At 32.7% G+C, this 19,525-nt stretch overlaps 2 protein-coding genes across 3 annotated transcripts; one reads left to right on the forward strand and one right to left on the reverse strand.

The window, feature by feature from the left end:
- Positions 1-11,478: 11,478 nt before the first annotated feature.
- Positions 11,479-13,329, forward strand: LOC133295965 (vesicle-associated membrane protein 711-like). The gene is made up of 4 exons (XM_061494905.1): positions 11,479-11,707; positions 12,271-12,461; positions 12,922-13,085; positions 13,239-13,329. The coding sequence occupies exons 1-4, from the start codon at positions 11,479-11,481 to the stop codon at positions 13,327-13,329; spliced, it is 675 nt and encodes a 224-aa protein (XP_061350889.1).
- A 2,370-nt stretch (positions 13,330-15,699) lies between these two features.
- LOC133295935 (uncharacterized) lies at positions 15,700-19,510 on the reverse strand. 2 transcript variants are annotated; one of them, XM_061494870.1, is made up of 3 exons: positions 18,886-19,510; positions 17,152-17,336; positions 15,700-16,425 (listed from the first exon to the last, which is right to left on the reverse strand). In XM_061494870.1, exons 1-3 carry the CDS (start codon positions 19,352-19,354, stop codon positions 15,919-15,921), a joined length of 1,161 nt encoding a protein of 386 aa, XP_061350854.1. In that variant the 5' UTR covers positions 19,355-19,510; the 3' UTR covers positions 15,700-15,918. The 2 variants fall into 2 exon arrangements, with proteins under 2 accessions (XP_061350854.1, XP_061350853.1); XM_061494869.1 differs by having other exon boundaries at positions 17,152-17,339.
- Between the last annotated feature and the right edge of the window lie 15 nt (positions 19,511-19,525).

A 19,525-nucleotide genomic window follows, 5' to 3' on the forward strand; every position in this document is an offset into this window, starting at 1 on the left:
TAGGAACTCAAAAATCAATTAAAAATATTAAAATAAATAAAAAGTGGTCTAAACGATGAAATTCGGTCAAAAGAGGGTGGTGTTTACGCTGATGGTGAGCCTTTTTCAAAATACCGATGCCCTTTAGCTCACAAAAAATCAACTCAATCGGATCAAGTTCAACAATTGTTGAAATACTCAATACGTCCTGCGAGTCTGCAACAACTGAAAAATAGAAAAAATGCTTACTAAATGATTGATTTTGGGAAAAACAAGGGTAGTCTTTCTCATAATACCTGATTCCTTTACGAATAGAACTCTTGAGAATAACCTAAGTAAGAAAGATGTCTTCCTAATCACCAAAACTTCCTAAAATATAACAAAACTACCTAAATTACAAACGAACAATTTTTTTGGAAATTTTGTTGACCAAATCCCCCTTCCATGATATGTCATTGTGTAGATCTCGAAAAGTTATGCGAAATAAAAAAAACCCCTTGATTCATCATTCTAAAATTTTATGGTCAAACTATTTACTTTTTTGTGCCGTGTCAACACCGGGTGAGTCGCGCCTAGATTGAGCGCGACCAAGCCCCTAATGCGCCTTATTTGGATGCGACCGGTCACACTCATTTTGAGCTCAATTGGTTACTATAAATTCGTAAATTGATTCTAAAATGCTATGTTTTCAAAAAAATTATTTAAATAATAATATTTTAATTTTTTTCCCCACAATTCTATCGCATGCACTGTATATTTAGTATAAAAAATAAAAGATAAGGAATTAAAAAGATCTTACACATTTACACAAATAAATAATTCTTTTTGTAAATTGAAACTCTAAAAGTACCAAAGAAAAAAAATCCGGGGTAAGATAGATAATAATAGAGTAAGGGATAAATGTTTTAACTGAATAATAGAAAAATGTTTAAACCTGGCCCTTTTAATTTTATCTTTTTTGTTGGGTAAATGCCTGGCCCTTTCAATTTAAAGGAATATCAAAATTAAAACTTCCAGTTGATATTTTCAAAAATATAAAACTTGAAATTGATTTGCTTAACTTGTTTATAATTTAGTTATTTTCTTTCTCTTTTATGAAATATTTTTTTAATTTTAATTTTATTAAGATAAACTAAAAATAAAAAAAGAATAAAAAATATTTAAACACAAAATAAGATAATTATATTTTTTTTAGATAAAAATATTACTTATTATATAATAAAAATAAATAAATTATTATCACTTACTTTATTAATTATTTAAAATTATTTTTTATTATATTTGTAAATATATATAAATTATTCAACTTTGTAAGACTTATTTATATAATAACTCTAATAATATATTTCAACTATGTAAGTTTATATATATTAGAGTTATTATATATTATTTATATAATATACTTGAAAATATACTTTAACTTGTTTATTTATTAAGATAAAAGAACTTATTAAATATTTAACAAGTTAATTGATATAATTTATGAACAACTTAACTTTTCTTTTTTATACATGAACAACTTAACTTATTTATTCTACTAGAAATTATCATATAAAATCGAATTTCTTTATTATTTTCTTTATTTAATTTTTTGGTCAATCCCTCCTAGGGTTTCCTCATCAGGGATCCTGAGAAAGAGGATCAAGCTGGCCTTTGCGAATAATTTGATGCACTATTTTTCGTAGGCTAAAAAAATTTACGATATTAGTGTGAATTCAGGTATCCCCGATTCAATTAGGATATTAATTCTAATATTTTGACTCGGCTATGCAATTTGTGGGCAACTTTAGTCAACACCATTGCAATTTTCTTCCCTTTGAAAATTGATAGTGGCATGACTCATATCATATTGTTTATGGTGGTAGGCTTGGCAAAACTACCATATTAATGTGATTTAAAAATTAAATTTTTGAAATAATATTTTTAAAAGATATAATCCCACACGAAATGTATATGGTATTAATCTAATTTTGAAAGTTTCTAATATTGAATTTTCACATGGCTAATAGGTCGTACATTTGGGATTAGTTATGTACATATTTCGTGCAGGACTTTTTGGGATGTGAGGTTGAGTATTGTGCGGTGATGATAGTGCCATGTGTTTTGAATCGATAAGTCTTACACATTGACCATACAAAACTAATCATGCACATCAATTGCACATCTCTAAACTTTAATTATTTTATTATTATATATATAAAATGATGGGTTATATTTATTTTATAATACATAAGTTAAATAAGTTTTCTACACACACAAAGTGAAGGTGGATCTCACATTTTTTTCTCTCTTTCTTACATATGGGTCTCACTTGTAACTTTATTTCTATAACATGAGACAACAATTTTTCTACAACATAAGATAAATATAACCTTAAAATGATATTTATATAATAATAATAAATTATTAGTAATAATAATTAACTCATTACTAAAAGAATACTTATAATAGTTAATCTATTTTTTGGAAGAATATAATAATTAATTAATTTATTATTCTTAATAACACTTGTAATTTTAGTATTTTATTTTTATTTTCCATAAAAAAATCCTAAATCTACCATTGCTTTTTAACATATAAATTTTTCCTTTTTTTTATGTGTTAAAAATTTTCTTATGTTGGAGGAAATTTTTAACTCATTTCAGCACTAACAAAAAAAAATATGGATCCCTGTTATCAAAAAAAAATAAAAAAAATATGGATCCCATGAAAGTTTTTTTTTTTAAAAAAAAAAGAGTTGGCAGCGACCACTCTTGTATGTGCAGGAAGGGTTGGAATTCTCCGGTCACCAGAGAATTTCAATGCCCTTTATATTTATAGAAATAGAATTTATGTCATAATTCAAAAACTAATATCTCATCATTTCATTAACGTGTGGGAGTGAATGTCATTTTACCTGCTAGGTAGTATCCTCATTCCTTATAAGATCAGAATATTTTCAGTCGATCGGTTGTTGTGCATAATTAGATTAGAATATTTCAGTCGGTTGTCGTGAGTCGTTTGTCGCACGTTATAAGATCAGAATACTTAAGTTGGTCTACATCACCCGAAAAAAACAATTTTGACCTCTGTAATATACTCATAAGAATCCTACTGATCTTACCTCTGCAAATTCTCAGATCTTAAATTCTAGGTCTGAGTCTTCCCTATTTTTTTATTTCATTTTCATATTCTTTCTTTTCTTTCTCTAAAATAAGTTCTTTAGGGCTCACATCCAAATTTTAAATACAGAGAAATAATCAACTATCTAAAAATAATAAAATATATTCCACAGACGTAGAGCATCTGATTCTCTTATTTCAAAAAATAATTAATTGTTATTCTTAATGATTAATTATTTCTTGCAATAATTAATTATGCTATAGTCATAATTAACTGTTATTAGCAAAAAATTTAGTTTCAATATTTTCTAATATAGATTAATAATTATTAGGTTCAGTAATCAATTATTGACCCCAAAAAAGAATTATTTCATTAAAATAGCTCTAAATTAACCAACTATTAACACTAATCATAATTGATCATCCTCGGTTGCAAGTCAAAATTTTCAGCCTGTAGAGTTTTAATAATCATTTATCAGTTTATGATAATTGATTATTAAAGTTAAAAAAGTTTTAAATTTTTTTCGTGGATTTAAAAAATTTAACAAGAATTTTAGTCAAATGAAAAGAGCATGATTTATGTATAAAAAAAGAGAGAGCATGATTTTATAATATAAAAAAAGATATTTTTTATGTTTATACAGAGCTCTACAAAAGTGTTATTTCAAATTTAAGGAGAATTAAGTTGATATCAATTTGGTTCTCTGGAGGGTCAAGTTGATATTTTAGTCTTATGACTTATGAAAAAGAATAGGCATACCTTTGATTAAAGAATTGATACGCTAGGACTAAGAACTTAATTGGGACTTCAAACTCTTTATGTGTCGACCAGTCAACTTAACCATAATGTATATATACAAAAAATGTAACATATTGGTTCATATAATTTTGTAATATACATGATTCCTAGTAGGTTGAGACTGAGAATTTGGAACTTCACTTCTACCAAAAACTTGTCGTGACTTCGGCAAGTACACCGATCATAAAGTAATAAAATGTACATGAATACAAGATCGTTTTCACAAGGATCGGATTTCAATCACTAATTCACTAATCGCATTTTAGTTGAACAATCAAATTTGAGATGAGAAAAATAAAAATTACGATCAAACAAGAACATGCAAATTCAGAATTTAAAAGTAAGCAGAGAAAAAAATATTGGTTTTGACAATCAAGAAAAACACGTAGTTAAGGATTTAACTTTCCCTAATCTCTTATTTATGCTATAAGTTAAACAGTCAATAACTACGTGTTTTATTAATTGACAAAACCAATACTTTTCTATCAATATCTCCAATTTGTCAAAAGCTCCTTCATTGTTAGCACTATCACGTTACAGTCCTATTGCTGTTGTCATATTGATAGAACCTTAATTCCACATCTATATTAGAGGGATATGATCTTCTCAGTTTGGTTAGATTTGGGTCATTCATCATGTTCTCGTTTTAATTTCTTTGGTCAACCAGGCCCTTTTTTATATTGAGGTGGAAAAATTGGATTATTATCAGTTCTAGATCGTTTTGACCATTAATAAGGCTAACGATTTGCCCAAAAACACTATCGACAAGCTTCTCTCTTATTATAGTATTCCTATACATAAATCTGATGGTCATCACCTTTTATAATATATACCTACTACAACTAGCTTACACAATGCCTTTGTAGGAACATTAGCCAGCCACTTATATGCCTTGTCATCAATTTTTTTTATTTCCTTCAACTTTTCTCCCATGCTTCAAAATATCTTACTTTTGCAGTATTCATCATCAAGTCGATCTCATTAATATCCCTCCACCAAACTTCTTGTTGAAGTTGTTGCAAAGATGTTTAAGGTAGAACCTATATATGCCCAAACCCTTCCAATTAGTAAAGATATATTTCAGGTAGGACAGTATCATGTAAAATTTCAAACAAAGAAATTAAAAAATAAAAATAAAATAGAAAGTAAATATTGACTTCCTTTGATCTGAGATGAAAACCAATCTGTTTGTTCTAACATGTCCAATATCTTCCAAGAGCATAACAGAGTGAAGAACCACCTCCATGTTTCTTTTATTTTGTCTCTAAGTCTCAACAACAGCAAAAACGAGTCACTCCTTCCTACCTTACTGATCAGAGCCATAAAATTACAATTGCCCTTAAACCTAACTCTTAACACTTGCTGCATCATTCTTCAGAAATTTTATTTGCCTCCCATTCAGAATAGAGTGCTCTATATAATAGCTTCCTTAAACTGTCCAAGGATGAAAACTCCGTTCCCAATTTGAATTTTTATACATGCCTCTTCTTTCTTAAACTCAGGATAAATAAGCTTAGACTATGCATCCGAATCTGGGTCATCTTCGCTACTATCTAACTCCGGATCGGAGTCATATATTCATCATCTACAGCATGGATGTTATCTATGTTTGGTGGTATGAAATTTTCAACCTCTCTCTCTCTTCTTATTTTTTCCCACTTGTTAATTAGTGGCACAATAAGGCCTTTTTGCAGGCTTTTTGACCGTACAGTGGTCTTTAATAAAAACAAAATTAACTAATTCTTTTTTAAACAATTGTCCATAATACAGTTAATCTCGTATGTTAATCGTACCATACAAGCAGTTTTGCACATTAATAATGCGGAATTTATCAATATAGAAGTTCCGCACGATACGAGACTTTTGAAGTACCACGTTATGAACATATGAGATTAGCCTCATATTGTTTTGGTGCTCGACTTATGTATATATAAGTCTGAAAATCACACAATCTCCTTCATTTCCTTCCTTTTTTAATTTTTTTCTCTCAACAATTTCTCTCTCTAGGAATTCTATTCCAAGTATATATTCATGAATTTATTTAATTTTATTATTTAAATGATATATAGGATATTAACTATCATAGTTAGGTTTAGGTAGTGTAAGTTATATAGTAACATTAAGGGCTTTTTGACCCTTATAACCCTTTATTATTAATTAATTACCGATTTGACCTTGATTATAAACTATTTCAAAAATTTAACCCCCTCAGAAAACATAACACCAATTTGTCCCTGTTTGACCGTTGACCACCAAGCCTACCCGAGTACACCCCTTTGTACCCGGGTATTTTTTGAAAATTTTTGTCTACCCGGGTAGGGAGGCGTGTACCCGGGTATTGTTCTTCGTACCTGAAAAATTGCTTGAATTATTTACCCGGGTAGAGAGGGGTGTACCCGGGTAAATCTTCGACCACCCATTTGGTATTTTTTCTCTCTTTTTTACAGCTAATGAGATAGATCAGTATTATCAAGTTAAGCATGCCTAACCAATTTGAAGAGCTTTTAGCTTCGAGAATGGATTTGGAATTTCCATACATCAACACTTTATTGCTCATCAAAGCGGTCCCTGTTCGTATCGATTATGATGGGGTCTACTTTTATGTACGTCAAAATCGCGCTCCTATATATAAATGTGGTACCGGGTCTATTGGGGAGAGTGAGACGGAAAGAAAATAAAGACAGGGTTCATGGTACAGAAATTTAGTGTGAGCATGCAGCTTTTCATTTTACTGGTAAATGACGAATTATCACGTTCAGGGAAGACATGCATGGGACAAGGTTTGTGGTTGTCGATTTATACTGTTAACTAAGAATTCTCTTTCTGAAATAATCATTGAAAAATATTTGTGTGCTTTACAGAACCAAAAAAGTTGCAGAGGCAGAGCACGTGATAGTCGGTGCCTCCATATTCAAAGCTTGGAGAAGAAGAGTGCATGGGAGATCCAAAGAGTAATCATACCGGGTGGTTGAAGATTTACCCGGGTACACCCCTCTCTACCCGGGTAAATAATTCAAGCAATTTCTCAGGTGCGAAGAACAATACCCGGGTACACGCCTCCCTACCCGGGTAGACAGAAATTTTCAAAAAATACCCGGGTACAGAGGGGTGTACCCGGGTAGGCTTGGTGGTCAACGGTCAAACAGGGGCAGATTGGTGTTATGTTTTCTGAAGGGGTTAAATTTTTGAAATAGTTTATAATCAAGGTCAAATCGGTAATTAATTAATAATAAAGGGTTATAAGGGTAAAAAAGCCAACATTAAGATAACTTAGGTTGTATTTAGTGTAGTCATATTAAGTTAGTACGTGATAATAATGATTATATATTTAGGTTGTGTAATGATATTAAGATAGTAATGATGTAGTGACAATAAGCTAGGCATTCAAATTTAATAATTATAAAATAATTCTTGTTATATAACCAATAATTTATGTAGTAATTAATTTGTTAAATATTTATAATTAGCAACATGGCAGCTGGGGGTTCTGGCCACATTGGTGACTGATTTTTAGTGAAGATATGCAAAACACTCATATATCAAAGACGGTTTGGAACGATGAACGTTCCAGGTTGAAGATTAGGCAAGTTGTAGAGGGATCTGGATGTTCCCAATTAACACAAGGGGGACGAAGATCAAACTACGGACACTGAGCCTCTGATACCATATAAAGAACTATTTCAACTAAAAATCTTAAGGTGTTGGGTGAGAAACTTTTTAAATGATTTATATTATTCTCTAACACACCCCTTCACGTAAGAGTCCTTTGGGCTTGAAGCATGTATATTACACAAACCCAATTTTTGGTTTACCTTGTACTTATTTTAATTCTACTAGAAAGTGGGAGGCAGTGGGGATCGAACTCGTGACCTTGTGGTCACTAAAACCCTAATACCATATAAAGAACTATTTCAGCCCAAAATCTTAAGGTGTTGGGTGAAGGTCTTTTTAATGGTTTTATATTATTTTCTAACAGTTAAATAGATTTCTTGAAAAGGAATTTTGAGCTTACTCCCGCATATAGTTGGGGCTCGGTAGTGCATGCCACCCTTAATCAAGGAATTGTGTCAGGTGAATGCCTTCACAATAAAGGACATGGGTGATTGCTCTACACTATTGCAATTATGGGCCTAGAGTCAATTCCCCCTATCTCATCGGGCATGCCACTCCCCAACCATCTAGATGATCACTTCAGACCAAGATATGATGAGATTATATTATATTTTGTATGCTATTTGTTTCTGTATAGTTCATATATTGATCTTGGTTATTTGGTTAATTTATTTTAGGTTTAATCAGTTTCCAGCCCGTATCGCCAGATGACTTAAGTCACTATTGATTGACCTTTGCCCAGATGGGTCGAGATGATGTATGTATAACAGAAATTGGATTTGAATTCTATTTTGCATATTATTACTCTCACATTATATACAACTTGCCTTTTTATTTTGTTCGAGATTGTATGGTAGCCTTACAAGGGCTACAATTTCCTTGGTGTGTTTGAGGAGACACAGAGATTATGGAGGGTCATCACACCGTTAGTTTGTTATCATATTATTGAGATGCATCAGCCTAACCAAGTTATGCAACAGTTTGAGATGGAGCATCACATACCGGGTGATCCTAGTCAACTTTAGGGTGTGCATGACCTTACTCTTCATGGTAAAATGATGGAGAATTGGCCGCATAAGCTCAGATATTATGGGAGGGCATTGTGTCCTACACCCTGAATATATGACTTGGTATTTTAGTATCACCAGACGATTTTTGGTACCCTCAACTCCATCATTAGCCTTCATTTGAATATGCTGAGGTGCAAATGGGGATAGATATTGTGGCTGACTATTAAGATCTAGCGATCGAATCAACATTGACAAATCATCAGTTATATCAATATCACGTACAACTCAATGAATTTTATCTTAGACTAATCAACAAATGCTTTGAGCATCACTTCCGGATCTTCATCATTAGATGTTGGCATACTTATATATTTGCGAGTGTTAACTAGAACTTTAGCCGTCATATGAGAAATCAATCAATTTTGTTGGAGCCTCATTTTTTCGGTGAATCTTCTACTTCAATTCATCGAATGCATGAATATTACACCACCAGGATCTACAAATTTACCACTATTATGGTAAACAACAACACAAATTCTTTGCATACTTGAATTCATTTTTGAGACTATAGCAAAAGAATCAAATGGGGATATAGAGATGGTGACTCAGAATGCAATGAAATATTGAAATGGTTGAGGGGAGATATATAGAGGTTAGGGAAGGGGGTTGGTACGGTGGACGGTCAGGATTGGGCCACATACCATCATTTTGGAAGATTTGCATGTTTGGCATGCGAGACTTAGTGGTAGGTGCAACCCGCGGTCAAGATTGTGCCATGTGGCTTCATTTGACATAACACACATTTTCACAAATGACAATACAGGACTACTCTCGCATGTAAGCAAAAAGGCACTTAAGTTTTATGCAAATAATAACATGCGGGATTAGTCCTGTATTGTCAACATACAAGACTTCTACATATGACAACTACATGTCTTATGTCGTTGACATGCAAGACTTGTCCGGTACTATCAACATGCTGAATTGACCGTATTAGTTTGAATAATTGTTCTAAAACCGAATTAAATAAGAATATTTTTGTTAAAGACCGTAGTATGATCAAAAATCATTTTTTGCTTGTACTGTTTTCATCTTAATTTCTTTCCATTTGTTGTTTTTGCATTCCTAAGTATTTCAACATTTTCAAACACATCCTCTAGTCTCGAATCTTATTTTCACAACTGATCCTCTCTCTTAAAATCTCAAGCAAATAAGTGAAGGTCACTTTAATGATTTTATATTGACTTCTTTAACACTCCCACCCGCACAAAAGTTTATTGGGTTTAAAAAATGAATAATGCATAAACTCATCTATCTATGTTAAAAGAATTACACAATCACATATATTTATTAGAATAAAGAGACAGAGATAATCGAACTCGTGACCACTTGGTCAGTGGCTCTAATACCATAATAAAGAATCATCTCACCTAAAAGGTGAGACTATTAAATGAAAGTCACCTTAATATCTTTATTACTAGAAGAGAGAAGTCATTAGAGGACAAAAATGCCACTTTAGACCCCATGAACCAGATTCGTTTTAACACTTAACCGGTTGATAACAATAGTAATAATAAATTAATAAATATAATAATAGCATATACCCTTAATGGGAATTAAATAAAAAACTTAAACTAAATGAAAAACAAAAATTAAATGAAAAAGGAAACTAAATGAAAAAATTGAAGCTAAATGAAAGATGGAAATTAAATGAACAACAGAAACTAAATGAAAAACGAAAATTAAATGAAAACAGAAACTAAATGAAAAGCGAAAGCTAAATGCCCTAAATGAGAAACATAAGCTAAATGAAAAACAAAAACTAAATGAACAACAGAAACTAAATGAGTTAGCAATAGCTGAAGTTTTCCTTCCCAAGTTTGGTTCATGATATGAGATTGACTCATGGCTGACTCGTTCTTATTTATTAAATAGAAAAGATCCATCTGTTTGCTGGTCATACTTTGTGTTTCAATATCTGTTGAAGTGGCTACGAGATTTGATCTCATCCGTGATCTGACATCATCTAAAGAGCAATGGAGGATCAAAGTTAAGGATATTAGACTCTAGAGGCCGCCCAACTTTCATCGACCATGGGAGACAGTGTCGAGATGGTTTTAATAGATAAACATTTGAGTTTTGTTACGCACTTCTCTCATGCAGATTAGTTTTTTTTAATTCCTACAACTATTAAACATTGCTTATGGGTTCTCCTTTTTATAATAATAGGGTGGTAAGATTCAAGGGACTGTACGAGGTTCCTTGAGGATAAGAGATCAACTAGCAGGAATGTTTGGAATACAAAATTTTAGTGTTGGCTTTAATGCTGAAAAATTTAAGCCAACACAACATGAGTAAGGCTTACTTTTAATCTAAGAACTGTTATGACGCCTCGTGTCGATGCCAACCTTCCTATCAATGGTTTTTCATTCACGAAATTATAGGACGTTGAAAACTATAATTAGAATCTGCATGCGGATATTGATATTTTTTCTTTTTTTTTGAAAAAAAAATTAGAATCTGAATGCGAATCCTAGTAAAAAATTATCAGTGGCACAAATCTTTTTGCCGATTCGATGAACCCAATACCAGATATAGTGAGTGATATTGTTCTTACAATTAAGTTACAACTGTTTATCCTTGGAAGTAGGATCTCCATGTTTTGCGCCAATTTTGGTGGCACCGAAAACGCGATGATATACATAAAAAAGGGTAGAGGCAGAGCTTCCTTTTCAACTTCCAGACTGTCCTTTTACCCCAAAAAACCACCCATTTTTGGACATCTAATCAGATCAAAATGAACACTTTGTTTTTCTCTTCTTGGTGTTGGTTTGGTGTTGGTGTTGTTGGTGCACCTCCTCCAAAACCAAATCTATTACACTTTTCTCTCCATCTAAAACAACTTCCCTTGCCATAGCCTTTCAAAGTTTTCACCCTTCACTCCAGAATTAACCAAGTTACATGCTTTGAAGCATCAATGGGGATATTGTATGGAATGGTGGCTCGGGGGCTGGTGGTTTTGGCCGAGTTCAGCGCCACCCAGAGTAATGCAAGTGTGGTAGCCAAACAGATATTGAGCAAGATGAATCAAGGGACTAATAACAACAATGATACAAACATTTCCTATTCCCATGATCGCTACGTTTTTCATGTCAAGAGAACCGATGGCCTCACTGTTCTTTGTATGGCTGATGATGCATTCGGAAGTAAGACTCATCTCATTCATTCATTCATTGGTCTTCTTCTTTGCCCCCCAAAAGAAAATTTTCGTCTTTTCTGCATTGCTTGTGTTTGGATTGGTGTATGGAATAAAATAATTTTTATCCATATGCTCTGTTTTCTTTGTGATGTGGCGCTATTACTCGTTGGTTTTATGGATTTGACGAAATAGAGAGAAATTTTTTTTGTAATATGAGATATGGGAAATATCTATGTACTACTGGTGTATCATATTCACTTAGTGCATCTATCCAATAAAAAATAGGAATAATTATCATGCTTATATGAAAAAGAGAAAAAAATATTTTTTTTATTCAAATATCACTTGTTGAATGACAGATGTACAGAAGATGATCTCGAGATCATGACTGCATAGTTGAGATCACTTTGTGATATGTTTTCTCGGGAGATCAGAATAAATTATTACAAAGTTTTAGTCAAACTGTTCATAATTAAAAATAAAAATAAATGTTCCTGCTTGATTTGTTGTACACAAAAGTTTGTAATCCCTAAATGAGTTGCAATAAATCTCCTGTTTCAATCACTGCAGGAATGATTCCTTATGCATTTCTAGAAGATATTCATAACAAATTTGTGAAGACATATGCTCGTGCAATTCTTTCAGCTCCTGCCTATGCCATGAATGATGAGTTCTCAAGGGTATTGAGTCAACAGATGGATTATTACTCCAATGACCCAAATGCTGACAGATTGAACCGTCTCAAAGGTGAAATGACTCAGGCAAGTTCAATGGATTATCTGCATTTTGTTCCTATAACTTGTTTGCTTATCTTTAATTTTTTGTTTTAAATGTTTCCAGTTGACTCCTATAGATTGATCCTTTAGAAACTAGTTGGTTGAATGATTTTAATTTACCTTATGATTCTTTTGGTTTTGACTCGACACTTATTAAACTCCTATCCATTAATATGTAATATAAGACTAATTATTTTAAGGGTTGGATTTTTCTAAAATTATTTTAGACAACTTTGTTTAATATTTACGTCATTTTGAGACGAAAATTATAATATATTTATAATTTTAATTTACTTCAGAATTATAATAGTTTGTATCATTTTAATTTTTTAATTTTTCAACCTTAAAACAATATTGTTTTGATCAACATTACATAACATTATTTCTAAGGTAACGTTACATACTTTCTCCTCTTATTTTAATACTTGTAATGTGATAATTATAGGTAAGAACTGTCATGATTGACAACATTGAAAAAGTGTTGGAGAGAGGTGGCCGCTTGGAACTTCTGGTTGAGAAAACTTCTGCAATGAACAGTAATTCAATTCGTTTCAAAAGGCAATCACGCCGTTATAAAAATAACTTGTGGTGGAGTAACGTTAGGTTAACGTAAGTATACCAATTGCTATGCCTTTATATGTTATGGCCTGAATATGTGAATAGAATAATTAATTGTATTTGGCTTTTTAAAAAAAAAAAAAAATTTGGGTTTTAAATCGTCTCAATTTCTTACCCCGAGGGGCTTTTTTCTTCTTCATGCAGGGTTGCACTTATTATATTTTTCGCCATTCTCATTTACATTTTACTCGCCTTTATCTGCCATGGTCCCTTGCTGGCTTCTTGCTGGAGATAAGCTCTGAAGGTTAACTATCAATTATTATTTTTGCACTACTTTTTTTATCAGATCGTTGTACTGCTTACTATGTTATGAATGGGAATTTGGGTCAACCCAAAAAGGAATATAATCATAACATATTATATTATTGAGTTTTATCAATCTCATGTTAAAGGAGATAGTTATCTCATGTCATAGAGACAAATTAGTAGGCTCCACCACCTGAAAAAAAAAAAAAAAAAAAAAAGATGGCACAATTATCGAATGGAGTGTAGGAAAGAAAACTTATGTTATATGACATAAGAATAGTTTTTCCCTATATTATTTGAAATGTGCAAATTCAATTTCTTCTTTATCATATTAGTTACATTCTTAAATCAAGCATCAAAGGTTTTACCTGTTCTTGCCACAGTGCCACTCATGACTTGGGCCTTATATTAGCCAACTAGTAGCATATTGCATAGCCTGATAGCCATGCAGAGTTAATGACGGAAACGATAGGCTTCTATTCTAAATACCAATAAGATCCAACACATAAAGCAAATCTATGGGTTCCCAATTAAACATGTATCTAAAGAAAGAAAGTTTGACTCTTTTGTTTTGCTAGTAGGTACGTAAGGATTTGGTTAATATGTGAGATAATAATAGGTAAAGGTTTGCCTCACAGCATTGACTCAGCATTATTATTATTTTTGGGTGTTTTTTTGGGATCAGAGGGGGGAGAACTTGTTTCTTATTTTAACAAGGCAATGATGTGTAATGGTTAGACTAGGTCCCTTGTGCAATATTCCTTAAAGTTAGAACCGTAAGGGTGTGTTTGGTACAGGAGAAATTTTTTGGTGACCGGGAATCATGATTAATGGGAATTCAGTAGAAATTGAGTTTACTTGGAATCTTACGAAAGATGTGTTTGGTTCGCCAAAATATTACCGGGAATACTGGGTAAAAATTACTGATTCCATATTTGGTTTAGAACGAAATATGACTTGGAATATGAGGTTATTTTACAAAAATAACCCCAAACTATTTTTACTTTTGTAATTGATAGATTGGGTCTAGATTTTTATGTGTATTGGGGTATTTTTGTCTCAAAATTTATTGTTGTGCTTTCCCTTTACTTGGTATTCTGATTGGTATTCCGAATTACCATATTATTTTTGGTAATCTGAATAGTGACTTTTCTTTATAAATCAAATTACCGGTAATCCTTGGATATCCGGGAATCGTAATTTATTCCTTCTACCAAACGTGGTAATTACATTTACTAAAGAAGGATTACCAGTAATCCTCTCCAAAAACTTGAACCAAACACCCCCTAAAAGTAAGCCAAGGTGATGATGACTTGTGTAAAATAGTGGGGTGATCTTAAAATATTTATAGCCCAAATTTTTAGACCCATTTATGCTATAGATTGGATTCGGCTAGACTATTTCATGGATCATCTAAAAAATATTCAGCAATGTTTTTATTTCTAAACCTAATTAGTGAACTATTAATTTTGTAATGAGTTGTCACCAAAAAAAAAAAAACTTTGTACTGAGTTTCTTTAAATATTTTCAACTTTTTAATAAATTTTAACAAAATTAATTAAGAATATCTTTTAGTTAAATCAGGAAATAATTTTACCAAAAATAAAATCAGAGAAGAATTAAAAACATTTAAGAATTTTCATTTTTAACTTTTAGTAGTGCTAGCTTAGCCTATAGGAGTTTAGGCTAGGCCGAATATTCAGCAACCCTAATTAAATTTTAACAATTTAATGAATGCTAGGTCTAAAACAACTCTTATTAACAATTATATCATAGTTCTTTGTATAAAGAAGAAGTATCCTGAAATTATCTTCTAAATTTTTGCAGTAGGCTTTTGTAGTAACATGGCGACGTTGTTTTTAAATTTCTTTGTTTTGTTTGATTCTATTGTTTTTGAGTGAAGATATTCTAACTACCAAAAACTCTCACTACTAACTGACTACCTATCACATCACTGTTGGATCAAAGAGAGAGAATGTTTAAAAAAAATTGAAGAAAGAGAAAATATTAATCTAACGGTGATTAGATAGGTAGTAAATTGATAGTAGAAAATTTTGATAGTTAGAATATCACTTCTTATTGTTTTTCTAAGATTAAGTTTTGAAGTTTTGAAGAGCATGATGAAAAGGAAGAATGTTTTCTTTCCCATGTTAAAGATGAATAGCGAGGAAAGTTAAAAAGCTATATCTTTGTTATAATTGTAAAATTTCAATAAACCCTAATCACCTTTTCAATAAGAAATGACATTTTTAAAACAAAAGTCAAGCTATTTTACTGCTATCCTGAAGTTAAACTTAGTGAAAGGGATTAATTGGCATTAATGTAAGCAAGCACCACTTTGATCACATGAATGTAAGATACTAAGATATAATTATTGAAATCCTTGATTTTGTTTGCATTGTACACATTTCAGCACAATGAATGAGGTTTACCCGATGCCAAACATTAGCCTTGGACAAACAAAAAATATGTACGTATGCATATCAAAAGAAATACTATATGATTTTCTAATCCCTAAATACGGAACCGTCGATAAGGGAAAAATATTGAACCTTCACAACAGCTTTAAAAAGCCTATCTAATTAAACTCATCAACAGCGAGCCACTCATTTGACTCATCTTCCGAATCCTTACCTTTTAAACGAGCCTTCTGCCAGCCACCTCTCTCAGAACTTTCATGCAGCTGAACCCAGTCACTTGAACCATCAGGTGATGAACCCCTGATGTCCTGTGCCTCCCTATGGCCTGATAATTTATCAGAACTATAACTTACATCATCCTCTAGGTCACTGAATGAAACGTCCTCTTCCTGTTGAAGTTTTGTACAGGAAGTCAATGAAGTAGCATCAATATCTGTATCTTCCATCCATTTTTCAGTACTAATCGTGTCATCAACTTCTAAACCCTTCACAGCATTTGTAACCTCAGTCAAAATCTGGTTGTCCTCAAATGAGATACTTCCTGTTCCACTGTCCTCCCTACCCTCTTGATATGTATCCACAGTCCTTGGTTTTTCACATTCTCCTGCCTGCAAATTTTTTCTCTCTTCAAGTTTAAGCAGAAGCATTTCTCTTGCTTCAACAATCTGAGCAAAAATAAAAAGGGAAAAACATATACATGATATAGCAGACATTTAGAGAATGATGCCACCCAAACATATAAACATAGAGCAAAAGAAATAATTATCTATAAATTTATCTTCAATCACATAAATGTTGGGTGCAATAGACCAAACAATCTGAAAATTTTTAATATACACCATAACATCTGGACAGAATGCTATAAAATAAACAAGAGCAAATACTAAAACTACAGAAGAAACTTCTGGCCATGATCTATGATATTTTATCAAAAAGATAACCATACCATGAGAGACTGGCAATAAAGAAGAAGAAAACTAAAGGAGCATTTCAACTAAGCTTGAAGAAATAGAATAAAGCATAATCTCTCATTGAGATAATATTACAAAGGTTTTTTGATTAGCACAATGCTTCATTTATAGTGCTTTGCATTCTCCTGGCTAGAACAGATTTTTATTACTGACGTGTATTATACATGTTCGGCGTGCAACAATTAAGGGTTTTGTAAGTCACAAACATCTACGATGAAAAGTACAGATACCACATTTCATAGAGTATAATGACTGAATCTGACAAGTATGCATGAAAAAAATTCAGATAAATACAGAATCAAAATGTGGCTTCAATCAGCTAATCAACTGCATTAGCATGAAGGAATTCAACATATAGTTGGCCTTGCTATTCACGCAAATCAATTGAAAATAAGACAATATGGAATAAACATGGCTTGCCTTGGGGGTTGATAGACGCTCAAAATCATGCTGATTTAATCTTGGAAGTATTAACAAAAAATAGATCATCCAAAACTTTTCCACATTCATGTAACTGCAAAGGTTCAGTCTTAGTGCAACAAATTCAGGCACTATCCGTTCTATAGCCAATGCATGTTCTCTCTGAGAATTGGACATGCTGAAATCTGCTGAAACAAGTCAAATTTCTATATAAGTAGAATAAAAATAAAGAAAAATGTGCGTTTTGGTTTCTTGTATTCATGCTATCTGAAAAATCAAGATTCAGAACCACTTTACTCAAAGAGCATTTGCATGAGTTAAACTAGAGATATGCTCAGAAGGACACGAGTACTATGGACTTCATATTGACAGGGAGTGTAAACTAGAATCAGTACAGGAATGATTTCTTTGAAATCATTTATTGCTGAAGGTGCATTGCAGCAGTTGTTTGTAGAATGCCACACAAAATACATAAACAAGCAAAAGTTAGAATTTTCCATGATATATGATAAAATGAGTGAAACGATGCTTCAATGCTTCCTAAAAATTGTTGGACCCTTGAATATTAACTTTGTGAGCTTATAAGCTACATAACAAATAGATCTATAGCCAAGTATGATAAATAAAATGCCAAAAGAAAAAGATCATTTAAAGTCACTTCCTTAATAAAATTTACATGAATCCACATCCCATTTATTTTTAGATAGTCTATGAGTTGACTTTAAGCATTATCTCATGTACCATCATTACCATGCCAAGCATAAAAGTTCAACAGCCATGGTAATCTATCCCACCGGAGACTTGTCTAAGGGGCTTCCCTTTCCTCCAATTAGTTAACAATAAACAAAATGGACCACAAAGTGATGTATCCCAAAACCCAACACATTGGATCTTCCATATATAAAGAAAATAGTAGAGATTTGTTTTCCTTATTAGGTAAGAAAAAGTTTAGGGGGAGGAGAGGTTGCCCGGGGCATGCCACAAGCCTCCATGAAAACTTACCATGGTACTAACAAATGACCGGTAGGAATGGAACCCAGGACCTTTTTGTTGACATTGTTGTTCGATCTTACAAGTTGAGCTTAACCCTTATTGGCTGAGATTTTTCAACAACAGGATTTGATTTGATATACAAAATAAGCTATTAGTTCATAGTCTGAAAGTATTAGTTACTGTATTGTATGGCCACTAGCAATCATCTTTGTCAGTAGTTTAAACCAGTATAAATTTCTGAAAGAGGTATGGCTGCGACAAAAAGAAAATGTACATAGGATTTGATATGTCCTGCGTTCCTCCCATCTTGGCAGGAGACAGTACTTTCCAGTAGAGCATCATAAACTATGCAATCATTACAATCCATTTCTCTCTACTAAATTCAACTTAGTCAGGGTTCATATTAATTTATGAAATAACATATAATCATAAGCTATGCCAATTGTAGCCACCAGCAATTTCATTTTTTTAGGGTATCGTGGATGCAACAAATAACTCGTTACAAAGGAAATTATAAGCTTAACAAGAAAAGAAGAAGAAAAAACTACTTCAAACAAACATGACTCGCGAGATCAAAGCAGGGTTAAATTAAGAGGACAAGCTACAATCAACTAATTAAGCAATTACAGACTTTATCATAATCAGATTATACAGATTCAATTGAGAAAAGAGAGGAACATAATCAGAAAAATTAACAGATAATAAAAAAGAAAATTATACATCGAAGCAAACTTGAAGTACCATTATGGAGGGGCAAGGGAAATTCGGTCCAACACCCAGGCCGCGTAGAAATTTCCTTCACGAAACGAACAACATCCTCCGTTGTACCAGGCACCGCATCACCATCAACACGCTGTTGATCAGGCTCGAACTGCAACAATTGAGAAGCGATCTTCGAGATTCCGGTGACGGCTTTGTTCGAGGAGAGAAGGGAGAGCGAGCTCTTGAAGCTTCCGCCGATCTCCACGAGATCGTTCCGGATTCCGGCGAGAGTTTGCGAAGACGAGGAATCGCCGGCGTAAGAAGAAGAAGATGGCGGTGGAGCGAGAAAGTTGGCGACGCCGCGGAAAATAAGCGATATGTCGTCCTTGACGCCGTGGCGATCGGCGGTGGTGAGCGGCAGCACAGCCGGCGAAGAGGAGTTGGTAACGGTGCGGTGAAGGTGCGAAGATTCAGGGTCAGGGTGGTTGGACTTGAAGAGCCAAGACATTCTCTTTCTCTTTCTTTTTAATTGCTATTATTATTCGTTTGGATTAAAGTAATTATGCTTTTTTTTTTTTTTTTTCTGCTGCTAATTGTACGTAGCAGCTTTGGGGATTCAAAGGAAGTGGTTGAGTTAACTCCAGTTGAAGGGTTCAGGAAGAGAACATGGAGACTCACT

Source organism: Gastrolobium bilobum, unplaced genomic scaffold, assembly GCF_033153095.1.
Source record: "Gastrolobium bilobum isolate Gb01-03AN ecotype WA unplaced genomic scaffold, APGP_CSIRO_Gbil_v1 utg2195, whole genome shotgun sequence".
Lineage (NCBI taxonomy): Eukaryota > Viridiplantae > Streptophyta > Magnoliopsida > Fabales > Fabaceae > Gastrolobium > Gastrolobium bilobum.